Genomic DNA, 15,730 nt, shown 5'->3' with positions numbered 1-15,730 from the left:
GTTTAAAAAACGGAGCATCGATACTTGCGTGCATTACGCTTCTTTTGAAATTTCACAATTCGATAGTATTATCTTATAATCTCATGTCGATCGGCATATAATGCATATTAAATGCACTTGGACAATTTATTACTCGGGAAAAATGAATAGTGGTGGCCATCAAATGGCGGCCCGTAGTCTACGCGCGATTCGCTGCAGACAAACTTTATGTGGCTTATCAACAGGAATTTATTTTGAAAATTATTTTATTTGATGGTGAATTAAATGAGGTTTTCATTAATTCTAATTTTACTTTTTTCTTTCACCTTTTCTTTCTTTGAATAAACATGTACCTAAATCTGTATGCCCCCTTCCCCCACCAAAAAAACAAACAAACAAACAAAACTTCTTAAAGTGACCTTTACATCACTTACTATCAATTGATGAAGTATTGGGATATAGGATCGGGGACGTGATAATATGGAAAAAATAAAAAACGAAAAATCGTCGAGTCAAATTAGCCTATCAAGTATATAATTCGGGCATACACGTTACACGCGTTGTTTATTATAATTTGTTTACACATGAACATAATCGATCAAACCATATATAACACACTATATACACAATATATATATATATTTATATATAAATATAATAATAATAGAAATAATAATGATGATATATTATAAAATACCGGCGGCGCGTTTTTGGCCGCCGACAAAATTGTTTACATCATCATTACCTATAATAATATAGAATGAGCGCTATAAGAAAGAGAGAAAGAAAAAAGAGAGAGATAAACACTAAAAAAATGTATCACGTTATACCTATATAAATAATATTAAAGATAAAATTTCGTCTACGACCGGTTGCACGTCAAGTCCAGAGGTGCGCTTTTCTCCGGCCGGCCGCCCGATTCGTTCGAGTCGGAGTCTCGCACCGAGTCAGTTCCGGCGGCGCAGTCGTCGTCCGATCCGGACGTCCGGTCCGCGACGGCTACAAAATCTGATACCGGTTGACGTCTCCGCTTGCGCGGACGTCGGCGCCGGCGACGAGACCGGTCCGGGCTGTGACCGGGTGATCGTCGGCCAACGTACGGGAGGAGCGACGGAAAACTTAAGGACGGCGGCCGCGAGGGCGGGGACGCGGCCGCGGTCACCGACAGGTCCATCGGCGACTCCTGGACGGGCGGCAGGTCGCACAGCACGGCGACGCGCTTCGAAGACGGTGGCCCGTCACGGCGGTCGTCGTCTTCGTCGTGTTCGCCTGCGCCGCTGTCGTCTTCCGACGATGACCCACGGTACGACGGACTCGGCGGTGACCGGTGTCGGTGCGATGCGGGAGGCGGCGGCGTCACCCGTGGCTGCGGCGACTGTTGTTGTTGGTGTAGCTGTTGCTGTTGCTGTTGTTGTTGCTGCTGCTGCTGCTGCTGCTGCAAGGCCAGGAAGAATGGCGCGGGTGGCGGGAATGGGAATGCCGAGAAGAACGGCGAAGGCCACCGCAGCAGTTCCGGTCGGACGGCCTGCACGACAGCCGCGGCGGCTGCAGCGGACACGGACAACCGGCCGCCGACGCCGTCTTTGTTCAGATCACCGGCTACGGAGTTGTTATTATCTGCGTCCAAGCGCAGATGGTGTTTGACGTCTGTCCACAGCGGCGGAAGCGGCGGCGTGCGGCCCTGGTCTAGCGAAATTCTGCAACCAGCTGCCGACTGCTGCTGTTGCTGAAAATGCAGACCCGCGGACGGCCGGTGTTGTTGTTGCTGATGCGGTTGTTGCTGCTGCTGGTGCGGGTGTTGCTGTTGGTGCTGGCTGTTGTTGTGGTGGTGGTGGTGCTGCTGTTGCTGTTCCTGGAGCAAGCAATGTATCTTGAACCAGTTGGACCGCCGGCCGTACCGGGACCCACTCTTCGACATGCCCACCACCAGACACTTGCGCAACCTGCACGCCTTGCACGACGTCCTGTTCTTTTTGTTGATCACGCACTCGCCGTTGTTCTTGCACTCCGAAATCGAACTCAGGTTGTTGTAAGTCCGACCGAAAAACGACTGAAACAATATATTTTTAGTTTATTATTTTTATTCTTGTGTTCGTCATTGTTTGTTTAAAATATTAAAAGTGCATAGATTTTCAATTGCATTATATTTTAAGGTAAAAAAGTAAATCTAGTTGGAATTTCGAGGTCTAAAATGAAAAATTCCCACTATTTTACCTACACGGGCCATAATTTTTTTCAGTTTTCATTGATAGCCGCATACAAAATTATAATATTAAAAAAAATAATTTATTATCAATGTATATTACGATATATACATTATATACGATTAGATTACTTTCTCGTTCACAGCTTATCTCATGAGATGTGCACTGTGCACATTATTATATAAATAGTCTTGATTAAGATGTATTTGTATCAATTTAATTTAAGATATAAAATTTAAATTTTAAAAACCATGAAATATATTTGGATTGCCGTAGCAAAAAGTTCCGAGGGTCGCGGGTTGCCGGTGCCTGCTATAAAATATAATCTGGTACGGTCTCGATGATGACGACACGAAAATTATGATGATGATGATTGGACCGTTCTCACCGGCATTTATACTACCTTTTTATACACGTGTGCATTGTGTAAAACAATTATTGCATGTTTAACGTCGCAGTTTATTTTCAAATGATATAAATTATAAATCCTTTTTCACCCATTATCATGGGAAATTATCATTTTTATATAGAAACGATGACCGATCCGAACAATCATACTACCTATTTCCAAAGTTTCGCGATCATGACAAAGATCTACCATACCGTCCGTACCTATTTATATTTATTAGGTGTAACCAGTACGGGTATATCATAAAAAATCGAAACTATGTCATGACGCGTAAACAAAAATTTATTTAATTTATGTAAATATTATAAATTCGCTGAGTCGAAAACCACAATTTGTATACCAAAGCGAGTCGCTGCGTGTCTAATATTGTACCTATTCCTGCTTTTTAGTCAATCGCTTATTGAAAAAATAAAATTTAGATATCTGTTCAGACAAAATAATTAGAGACGTCCGTATTATTATAATGATCTCTTGGAACCGCTTATTTATGTGTTGTATTACTATGGACTGCGATATGACTGAAATATTCCGAAGATTTAATATATAGGTGTTACTACTACGTTTTTTTTTCGAATTAACCGGTGGGTAGACAGAGGGCGTTTAAAATAGGAATTATTATATAACCACGATTGTGGTGTGGTACGAATGGTACGATAATCGTCATTTTTGAAGATGTATTTACATATAAATATCGATTTCATTGGTAATAGCACTCATAACGTAATAACTAAATATTATCGGGATATATAATATTATATTATATTAAGTACCTGAAATCGAACCAACACGTCGAATAAATAAATTTCTAATGTTATCAGTGGCTTATTACAAAATATGAAGTAATGTAATCCACATTAAAAGAGTTTAGTCGACTACCTATTTTATCGATATTATTATAAATACAAGGTACAAAATACTGTGACACACTATAGCTAAATATGTTTATTTAAATCCTTCCACAGCCAACAATGGCACGATGCAATGACGATATCCAAAAAAAAAAAAAATATTTATGGAAAAAAATATTTATTGACGAACTACCTCTCGTGTCTAGTCCATAAAGCACTACAGCAATTCATTCGGTGGGGCGCTGATAAACGGTAAAAGTATACAATAATGTATATAATATTATTATAATATGTAATTGTGGTGCAATGCGCGCGATATATGAGGAAATATAATATACCTCTTGCTATAACTAATATAATATTGTAGTTGCACAACGATCGAAGAGATCGTGTAAAAGTGTCTTTTGAAGATTCATTCGACGCATCAGCGATATTATATTGCCTCGGACTTAGGTAGAGAGAGAGTAAGAGAGAGATACAAAACCATAAATTAGCCGTGTTGTCGAACGGGTGAGTCTCATATTATTATTATTATTATCTACGATCGTTAAACATATTTTCTTCGCGGCGTGCCTCGTTCGCATACGCACGTTATTAATTGTTCGCAGATTGTGAAATATTCCCTCGTAATATAATAATAATATTAATATTATTATTAACGTCGAACGATGGAATAGGCTCGTGATCAATGCGTCGTCTATATGTGTTCGTATGTGTGTGATGAATGCGCTTTTTCCTCTTCTTCTTCGATTTCGAATTAAAAAAAGAAAACAACCGTGAACGACGACGTGTCGCAGTGCCGTTTTAATAGTTTACCGTGACGGATATCATTATAATTTATATCTAACGTAACGTTATAGGTATATAGCTAAAGTATAATACACACACGACAAACGCATTCGTCCACGAATACAATAATAATAATATTATGCGCGCAATATGACGATGATGGGGTTTCGATTAGTTCTATCGTGCCCACGTAATGTGTCGCGTGTTATATTTTGCAACCACTAAATACGATACATTCGTTCGATACCACATTTTTTTTTAATTAAAAGGTTGGTACGCAATTTTTTTATGACTCTACGCGTGTAAAAAAATATGTTGTCATATATGTGCCACATGCAACTGTGGTGACGTTATTATATACGCGCGAGCGGTTATTATTATATTTTTACATCGCCGTTGCAGCACTGACTAGAACGGTGGTGTTGGGCCTTCGTGATAATAGCTACCTATGTTTTATTTTATTTTTTTAATATTTTGAACTAGGATTTGGGACCTTAATAGTAAACACCTTACTTAAAATAGAACTACAATACTATATAGTTTTGTCTGTAATAATTTTAAGAACTTATCAAATTAAAGAATGGATAGGTACCTACTACATCATCGGAACCGGAACCGAAATAACTATTAAGATTCCAAACACCGTTTTCAAGCGATTTTAAAATTTATTTTTATTTGTATGTATATAATTCGAACTTATTGGTGATGACTGATGACCTAACCTAACTTACAGGTACAGACAATAATACAGTATATATAGGGTATTATTATGTGCAACTAAAAACTATAGTGACGTTACATGAAAAATATCGATAAGAAGGTATGTCTGTATTGCATATTATAATTATATATATTTTATAGATTAAAACATCAACTTCGAGGCGAAGGGTTATATAAAAATCATTCGTCGTCGTCCGCGATCCGTTTGACTCACGTGAAACTGTGTATTTCCATCGGAAATTCGGATATAATACAACGCGTAATAATAATGGGTAACCTACCTAATATCATGTATAATTACACGGTTTTGGTCATCGGGATAATGGATTTTTTCCCAGCCCGATTGATTCACGCACGATATTATATTATATTGCACCAAACGGGTAAGGTCAGCTATCGTCGACATATAGCAGCCTATATAAACGTATATTAATTAAACTTTAGCGAATGTATATAGTGTACAGGTATTATAATGTTGCAGTATACAAAACGATCTATACACGATGCTGTCCGAGACGGATATCGAATGGTAATATTGGTCGTGCAGGGTTATTGATGTAATGTGTATAATATACATTTTATAATAGCGCACGGTCAATTTTAAGCCGAGTTAATTGTAGGTGCCCATATCTACCCACAGCGGTCTTTTATTACTTTATTATTAATTATTAAATTAGTATTATTATAAAATATGTATAAATCATAATTGAACAAAATACAAAAATATTACCTTGCATCCTTCACACGTGAACGCTCCGAAATGAAAACCGGCGGCTGGTTCTCCGCACACACGACATAGCTGACTCATCTGCAAACATGATAAATTCGATTGAAAAATGTGTACATCCGCCGACGATTAAATTAAAATGCACATTGTTATTACTCTATAATATTATGTATACGGTATATTTATTAAATATAACTTAATTACATATATGTTATTATGTACGTACAACGCTTATAATAATTTCCGCGTTTAGCGGCGATGTCAACGCATATATATATATATATATATGTATAACAGAGTTCTCGTACATAAATGTATATATATATATACAATATTACTCTATTCGATCGTTTGTTTCATTGTACATTATTTTTACTCAAACTGAGGAGAATGAGAGATCAAAAAAGCGATACGTATTTATATTATCACGCGTTTAATTCGTATTTTATTAAATGAAATAAAAAATAAACGTCTCGAACGATGATTTGCATATGTTATTAATGTGTTTTTCAATTACGAAATTATAGAATCTCCGCATCCTTAAAAATATCCAAGTCAGTTTTCGTATATAATTATATACCATTATTTATGATGCTAAACTGTTACAAAAACTCATTCGCGAGATTCTATATTTTATTATTACGAAAATAATGCAACCTCGGTTCAAAAACTCGATTAAAAAATAACAAGAACTAGCCCGTCGCAAACTTTAATGGTCCTGCCAACGCTTAGCGTATTATATCGTTTGTTTAAGCCAAGTATTTATGTATGTTATTGATCTTTTTCTTCTTCTTTTTTTTTTTTTTTGAACACTCGGCGTTTATTATATACCTACCTACCTGCGCAATGTCTAAAATCCCATTAATTTGCATAATAATGAATAAAAATAAAATAAAAATGACACACAGACGACACGTTCGTTCTATCTGAAAGTTTGATGCCAACCCGATCTTCCCGCGATCCCAGTGCACTGGCCGGGCCCCCTCCATGGGTCATTTGTTCAAAGATGAAAATCTCCGGATAATAACTACCGTATTTATTTTCAACGGTTATGGTTCAAGTTACACACACCTATAAAATAGTGCTGATGCCGGTTTTGATGGGCAGTATTGATAAGGCGAGGTGAATCTGCCGCAGATTATTATTATTAATATCATTAAGCATATACATACACTAACGTATTATATATATATGTGTAATTTATTGGATATGAACATGATCTGCTGCAGCGGACCACTCCTTCGCCCGTACAGCGACTTTCGAGATTCACCGATCTTCACCGAATGCCATCGTATATATTCGTATTGCCAACAGAGTCACATAAAACCTATCTTTATTTTTATATTATTATATTCCTATACATACGGTTCATTAAAAATAAAATAGCAGTATAACAATATCGTTGAAATTCTATTGCACAAGTATAGTTATATATACATATATAAATATTATATACAGATAGGTAGGAATATATAGGCAAGTACCGTATGGAGATTTTGATCGTATTGACCTTTGACATATTACTTTATTTTTTATTTTATTTTATTAGAGAGTTAACCTATGCCAACCCGTGCGGTCAAGTCTACTGGTCCATTGTATAGTCTCGTGTATGATGTAAACATCCCATAATAACACTAAATATTAAATTGTCATATATATGTGTATATATGCGTTTAACTTTGTACGTATATAAAAATAAAAAAGCACCGACTCACGGGCCTAATAATGCTGATGGCTTGGTGTGCGTATCCTTTTTATTTTTTATTGACGTCATTAATCTTATAAGCCACTTATACATGCATTCGTTACTTCTTATAAGTATGTATTTTGTATAACCTGATTGGGATCCTGCCACCCCGGTGCCTAATACTTAACCCCTATATTGTTAACAGAGTCTACGTCAGTAATTAATAAATTCTGTAAAACAATATAAACCTGAATTAATATCGTGAAGTATGTTAATAATAAGTAGGTACCAAATTGTTATTTGTTGTCAAACTAGTTAACAATAATATACGCTTTACAGTTTCTAATAATTGTTTTACATATCAGTGTATACAAATATGATAAAATATAGAATACACGATTTATAAAATAAGTTTGACTCGGTTCTTAGGGTGTATTTCCAATACTTTTAAGTATTCAACAAAATATAAGATATAAAAATCACCGTTTTATACAATTTCTTTGTATTATTTTTTTTACGTTTTTATATGACATATAAGTCAATAAGTGCTATAAGTGATTCGATTAATTTATTGATTGCGTTGACATGCTTTTTACTTCTCTCGGACGATTCGTGTACAAAAATAAATCATCTATGCTAGTCTGTTAATTATAAATTGTATTTCACCTTAGTTTTTAGGGTACGATACTTTATTTATTTATGTTTATTGGGCCATATTTTACTATACAGTCACGTTTTATATACAGGTGTTATATCATGCAATCCTTGCTGCTCGAATCAGCTCACCAAGAACCGTAGCAATTCCAAATAAAACTCAAACTGCAACTGCCCAGATATAATTGTATGCCAATTTATCACGGCGGTGGTCGTCTGGACTGGATGTAGAGGATACCTGTTGCTACAATACGCGTTATTATGGTGACACGATCGCATTGGTACAAAAAAAATAAATTAACTATCGTGTTGTCACCATTTTATTTTTTATGATATTATTATTATTATATCGTCTCGTTCGTGTTCTGACCGGACAGCGTCGTGTACCTCTATATATACAGCAACTATAGCAGCAGCGGCGTAGGTACTTGTATTATGATAATCAGCTACCCGTCTTTGATATCGTTGCCGGCCGGTGTCTGCTCTCTTGTATATTATAATATTATTATATATAAATACGCATGCGTGTGTAAGTGTACGCGAACCATTTGTAAATCCATTATTGGATTATGTAAATGCTCTCTTGTTATGACTCTATTTGTATGATACCATAATATGGTCGGAGGCGGTGGCGGTTGGGGATTTTATATATATGTTTATTATAATACGCGAGCGACTGCGGTCGTGTTCCGGTTGGATCTTCGAGCACCAATATACATACACGTATAATATATATGTATATATAGGTATTACATTAGGTAGGCATGTAGCCATGTAGTTACTATTATAGGTATACAGCACAGCTCGTCGTACGTCCTTATTATTTATGCCGAGTTGAACTTTGGCCTCGTTTCTTATTATTGTACATTTTTTTTCATTTATCATTTAAATTATTATTATATTTTTTCCTGTACGTCATCTATCGCGTCCACGTTCTTGTCTATATCATATTTTATGAAATAGACTACATATATATTGTATGTTGTTGTTGTTTTTTAATAGATATTTAGACATTAAAATCCTGCTGACGGGTTAATGCAGGAGAAGAAATCTCGTCCGACGAAAAATCACACACTTGATATGTTTTATATTATTATTCCATATTTTATAGCGAAACACAGTCGGGTCGGTCGTGGTTGTCGTGCCATCGTTTCGTTCGTTTATACGAAACAGTTACGCATTTCAAACAAATCGTAACGATTTCATTCACATATAATTTGACGTGCGATGACTACAGACAGACATTTTCTTCGGCGGCAGCAGCAGCGGTTCTCTTTGTACCCGCGCATACGATTATAATAATTAGTTTCAAAAAAAAAAAAAATAAATAAATAAATAGAGATAAAACGAAATTGTTATTTTAAGACAAATACGAATGCGGTCGGTTATTATATTACTGCACAAAATGTATATACAAATACACAATACATATATAATATACATAAACGTAGACGAGCACGCACGCGTGCAGATTTAAACGCGTGGTTTTTAAATATAAATAAATAAAATAAATATACACAGTGTTTTTACGTTTGTAATTCACGTCAGACTTTCACCTAAAGTCATACTAATGGATTTCTGACATCGGGTAATTATTTCCATAATTCGTCTTAATAACAAACTGACTTTGCGGGCCGGCGACGACGTTGACGATGATGGTGACGTTTATAGCGGATGTGAATCCGTGAAAAAAAAAACTCATTTCGCATAGCCCGTCGACGTCTACGACACGAAATTTTGACAGCATCTGAAATAGCTGGCTTAACGTTTTTTTTCCTGTATATTATACATCATAATCGTATAAAAACATTTGTTATTATGTGTAGGTATAGGTATAATCATAAGGTCTCCTTGCAACTTTCATATGAATACGTATTTGTATAATAAACAAATATATTTAAATTTTAATTGTTTTATAGTTCTATATTACATTGTAATATATTATACATACTCTTTCAACGGATATTGCAAAAATAGTTTCTTGAAGATTTCAATGATTAAATAATAAGTTTGTTTGTCTATAAACTATAGTAGATACGCACGTTTTTTTAATTTGTTTCACTGACTGATTTGTTTAATTTATTAATCAACATATTATTATCTAGAATTTGAATGTAGGTATATTATTTTATATCATTATAATGTGTATATATTATTTTTTTATATTTACAACGTCGAGTGTTACTGCAGGATAGCTACTCCCCTCGTGCTTTCCGAGTCAATTTGTATTTCTCGCTCATATGCATATTGTAACTACTATTACACATTGTTTATATTCTAATAAATGTAAAAAAAAAAATTTATATTTACCTTAAAATTATTATAAATTATAACTATTTTACTAATAAGTAATATTGTACTTAAAGGTACCCTATACATACATTTTATAAACTATAAAATATAGCGTTTATATAAACATAATACATCATAATATACATGTTTTAGACTCTATATGCAATCATAACAACGTTATTTTTAGAAAAACATTGTACTCAATTTACACGAGTCAATGGGTTGGTATTTTTTCATTGTATGTATTATAATAAGCAAAGATGTAAAATCTGAATATTTTGCACTTAATAAAGTAATTTATTTTTAAATTCTTATCAAAGTTTCTGGAAAATTAAAGGACATTAATGAAAAATATTTTTAAATAAGTTATAAGTACTCCAGAAATGTAACATATTATAGGTTAATTAATACTAAAGGTTAATATATACTCAAATAAACAATATAAGAGTTATACAGTTTGAATTATTTGAAGAAAATAAATTAATAATTATGCAAATTTAAACATTTTAAACACTTTAAGCCAATATTAATGCATGTATTAGTATTACACTACATACATTACCTTTTTTTTACTATGGTATTTATATTCACAATTTGTACATTAATAAAAAAATTAAAATACTATAAATAAATGGGTTAACAAAATTATAAGTAAAGAAGCTATCCAGCGATAAGATCCTTTACCAAATTTAAAAAAAATATATATTTTTGTTGTATTAAAACTTAAAATGAATTAAACACTACAACTCGAATTAGATTATTAAATATTATTGATATCTGTGTATATAATAAGATTACCGTACTAAAAACTCAAAAATAATTAATAGTACTGCAGTATTTATACTTCTCATGCTATATTTTTTGCTATTTTTTATGATTAATAGTAATATATAAGTATAATAAACATTAATTATTATGGCATTATCAACTATTTCAACTATTATATACTAAGGAACTTAATTTTTTTTTAATTTAAATATTAAATACAATAATTTATAAATTAAAATATAAAAACTGATATTAAATTAGTTGTGGATACCTACTTTAATAATTAATATTATTTATATTTTATATAATATAATAAAACTGTTTGTACTTTTAAACCAATAATTTTTATTTTTTAAATATTATTATTAAGAAATATTGTTTATTTCGTACTTATCTTATAAATAATGTTTTTGATGAATTAAAATTATATTAAATAAATAATTCGATTTCGTTATAATTATATTTACCTATAATTCTCTTGCATTTTGACTGATATCGTTTTTGCAAACAGTTCGTTATATTTTTTGATATTTATGCATAAACATTCCATAAAATGTCATGTAAAATATCAAACATTTGTGCAAATGGTGTTGACTGCACTTCAATGCATACATTTTGTAATTTGTTTTAAGAACATTAATTGCTATAAGAGACAATTTTAAATTATATTATATACGTTTCTCAAATAGTTATAATGAATAAATAATAATGTTATTATAAATATAATACAATAAATCTCTGATTTTTAATTGAATGTTATGAACATGTGAACAATAAGAAATACCATTTAAAATTAAAATAATTTATGCATCTTATAGATAATTGAAATCAGTTAACCGATAATTTATTAACTTATTATTATCTTATTATAACTTATGAGTAAACTATTTTCACTGTAAAAAATGAAAACTCGCGATTCTCGGCGCCGTTCAGTTCTGCAGATATGCTACTTGTATGAATAAATTATTTGTGCGCACATGTGCATACCGAGAAAAAAAAGAATACCTTAATAAATAAATAAATAAATAAACGAGAAACGTTTATCAAACCACGATCGATTACACATTTGTAATACAAGTGTTTTTGTCTACTAGCTGTGTATTCCACTTGTCCGACTTTTAAGTATTACATCTTCGCGACATTTTTTTTCTTCTTCCACTTTTCACTGTTTCTCAGGTTCGTTGAAACCCGTCATTTTCTCTTTATATACAGTTGTTATTTCATTCATTCTGTCAGTCTCTATTGAATTATATTATAAAAGAAACGCTGTTTATCTTCTTACTTCGTGCAAACCCGATTGGCCTTAAGCCGAAGACGTTTAAGCCTACCGATTACCAATACTGTGTGTAAATTCACCTATTCTGGTATTCTGGAGTTTTTTTTATTTGCCATTCTTCTTTATATTTATCACCAATAATTAAAATCGTCGAAAATCAATTTTGTAAAACTTACGAAATAATGTATTTTATAATATATTGTGACTATGATTATCCCATAAAAATAAATAATTTTTATTCATATACTCATATTTACAATATTAGTTTATATTTCTAACTACATGGGTCATCGCACACTAAACTTAGCTAAAATAATAAATCTATCTATTTTTTTTTTCCAAAGATAGTTACATTTAAATATTCAATTTATCTGTACAGTCTATCTTTGTTTACAAAAATTAAACCTAAGACATTAAATAATAATATTATAATGCAATCAATGTGGAAAATTTCGAATAATATAGTCATTGGCCAAAATCATCATAGCTTTATTAATATTCAGTTATGATCGATTATCTTCGAAATTGATTAAATTTAAATAAAATATATCTTCCGGAAAACAAAAAATAGTCGTAATAAGATGAAAATATTCTTTTTACAACACGGTCTACAATATGCTATGTATAGGCCGAAAAATAAATTTGGTAACACCAATGTCATTGCTGTTATACGTGATCGTTCAGAATCATTCAGGGTTTTAGAAAAATAAACATCCAAATACTTGCAGTCGACAATAATATGATAACTACGACATAAGAATACCTTAAACGGACTCAAGTATAATAATAGTAAAGCTATAATATTATATAAATATAGGTACTTACGACATCCGAGGTCGATGAAGTGGTGTGACGAGGGTCGGTGGGCCACCAGTTTGGTAGAGACAATGGCCCATGGGCACCCTGACCGGGTCCAGTGTTCATATCCGACGTTCTTCATCGGTCGTCATCGTTAGACGCGCGATTTGCGAGTGCTGTGTGCTGACGGTTGGCCGTCGTCACCTGTAACCGATTGCCGGCGGATCGCACGACCGGACCATCGCACGTCGCGAAACAGATAGGTAGTTAAACAATAAAAAAAAATGTACAACTCGAATGAACGATAACGCGGTAAAATAGTTTATTGATTGGGAAAACAAAATACAAAAACAGCGTCGATTATTTTAAAATATAGTGTGCTCGTATAATATTGTTATAACGATCTCAGTGGCGGCGCCTCCAAAATGAAACACCTATATATATATATATATATATATATATATAATATGGTGTATGCTATTATCAACTGTAATCACATCGAACGACCAAGTGCGTGTAACGAAAAAATGAAATTTGAAAAAGGATAAATTTCAATGCGTCCGACGACGTCGTCGTCGTCGTTGGCTTGATGATAGTAGTATATCGCGTGTACGTTGTGGCCGCGACGGGATCGCCGGTGATAATGGGACTGAGCGCGCCGGACACGTGTGATTGCCTGAGACGGAACCAGAACCGAACCAGACCGGTTTCGACTCCTACCTTGCGCGCGCTGTATCATCTTCTCGCAGCCGCCGTAACTGTCTTCTTCTTCCTCTCCGCAATCCTCCTTATCTCTCGCGACGTCTTCGCCCCGTGGTCGTTGTTCTTCCGACTCATCACTCCTTCCGCATGTGCCACCTCCCTGGACGCTGCCCACCCAGATCTTCCTCCTTCCACCGCAGCTACTTCCTATAAACACCGACATACCATATTCGTTCCTTCTTAACCTCCTTCTCCTCCTCCTTATTTATTTCTTGCAGCGTATGTTACCGCCACTACAGCCAGACCGTACGAATTAACAATAGGTACCTAACTTAATAATTGTTATACATGACCTAAATGTACTGATGTTAGATTAGGTTAATCTTACCAAGTACTAGACGAACGAACAGAATTCGAATTTTACTCAATGAATTCTTCTATAAAAAGTTATATTTTTGAAATATCAAAAATACTAGTTATTGTTGTTGTTTTAATTGTATTTAATACTCGAATTTTCTTTTCTACAATTGACTATAGTAAAACACTTATAATATACTTGTGTATATTATTGTATTTGTATAACATTTTAACATCATTATGTATTTTCGTGGCTACTCAAGCAATGAACAGAATTATAGAAATATATTTTTATATGAAAAGGCGGTACGGAAATAATTATAGTATATATGACAAATAAGAATGGTGTGAAGTTTTGGTGTACCTATCAATTACAACCTTTGAAAATAACATACACGACGACCACATAAATATATGTATTGGTAATATTATATTATATACTACACGACAGCGACCGCACAACGGTCATTGGAAATTTGAATTTCGAATTCTGTACTTAAATGTAATATGTGTTTTACCTTATAAAAAACTTAACTTACTAAGTAGCTAGTAATAAAAATAATAAAAAAATGTTCAGTTATTTATAGTATTAACATTTAATGTAGGACGATTGTAAAGTTTATAATAATTTAAACTTAATATTAATTTAAAAAAAATAAACTTAGGTAATCGCATAAATATATAATAGAAAAATAAATATAACTGATTTTTGTTATATATGATTACATTATTATATACCATTGACTAATTATATACCTAATACATTGTATAAATATGTATATTAATTCAAAAGTTAATCAACGGTGCTAAAAATTGTTGACTATAATTTTCTGTTGTATTAATCACTAATTCAGTATGACTGATAAATATCAAACAAAATAATACATATTCAATACACATACATAAAAACCAGATCTATATTATAGTATATTATTAATAGGGTGTCACTTAGTCACTATCGCGTATAATAAACCGTATTTTAATTTCTAAGTGAAAAACGTTTAAAATACTCTTTAATTTCGTATTAAAAATACTATTTAATATACATGTTTAAATTAAAGCCGCATAATATATAAATATAATATTTTCAAAATATTATTAAAATTAATCGCAGAGTACCTATAATAGTATAGCGTTTATATTAGGACAGTGGGTAGCAAAAATACATTTTAATATGACATATTATATTATAGGATATTTACCGTGTATTATATTTTATATTTAACATGCGACTTAAAAGAATTATATTTTACCGTCGAATGAGTAAATGATTAAAAGTTTGAATTTTATGTTTATTCCTGCAATATGTTTAATATAATACGTACCAATATATTATATTATATCTTATATAAAGATTATATGTCTTTTTATTTTACAACCTCACATATATAATATAATCCTAAAAACGATTACGAACCTATAATGGAAACATTGAGCGGATAATATAATGTATGTAAGTGCGTGTATCTCACGACCCAGTGTATAGTGTATACGGTATGTCTTATAAGCGGAACATTCAA

At 32.7% G+C, this 15,730-nt stretch overlaps 1 protein-coding gene across 1 annotated transcript; it reads right to left on the bottom strand.

The window, feature by feature from the left end:
• Positions 1 to 483: 483 nt before the first annotated feature.
• Positions 484 to 13,937, bottom strand: LOC132917443 (protein embryonic gonad-like). The gene is made up of 3 exons (XM_060978191.1): positions 13,179 to 13,937; positions 5,680 to 5,757; positions 484 to 2,029 (listed from the first exon to the last, which is right to left on the bottom strand). The coding sequence occupies exons 1-3, from the start codon at positions 13,275 to 13,277 to the stop codon at positions 842 to 844; spliced, it is 1,365 nt and encodes a 454-aa protein (XP_060834174.1). The 5' UTR covers positions 13,278 to 13,937; the 3' UTR covers positions 484 to 841.
• Positions 13,938 to 15,730: the final 1,793 nt, after the last annotated feature.

Source organism: Rhopalosiphum padi, chromosome 1 (genome assembly GCF_020882245.1).
Source record: "Rhopalosiphum padi isolate XX-2018 chromosome 1, ASM2088224v1, whole genome shotgun sequence".
NCBI classification, from domain to species: domain Eukaryota; kingdom Metazoa; phylum Arthropoda; class Insecta; order Hemiptera; family Aphididae; genus Rhopalosiphum; species Rhopalosiphum padi.
This window is presented reverse-complemented; position numbering and strand designations above follow the sequence as displayed.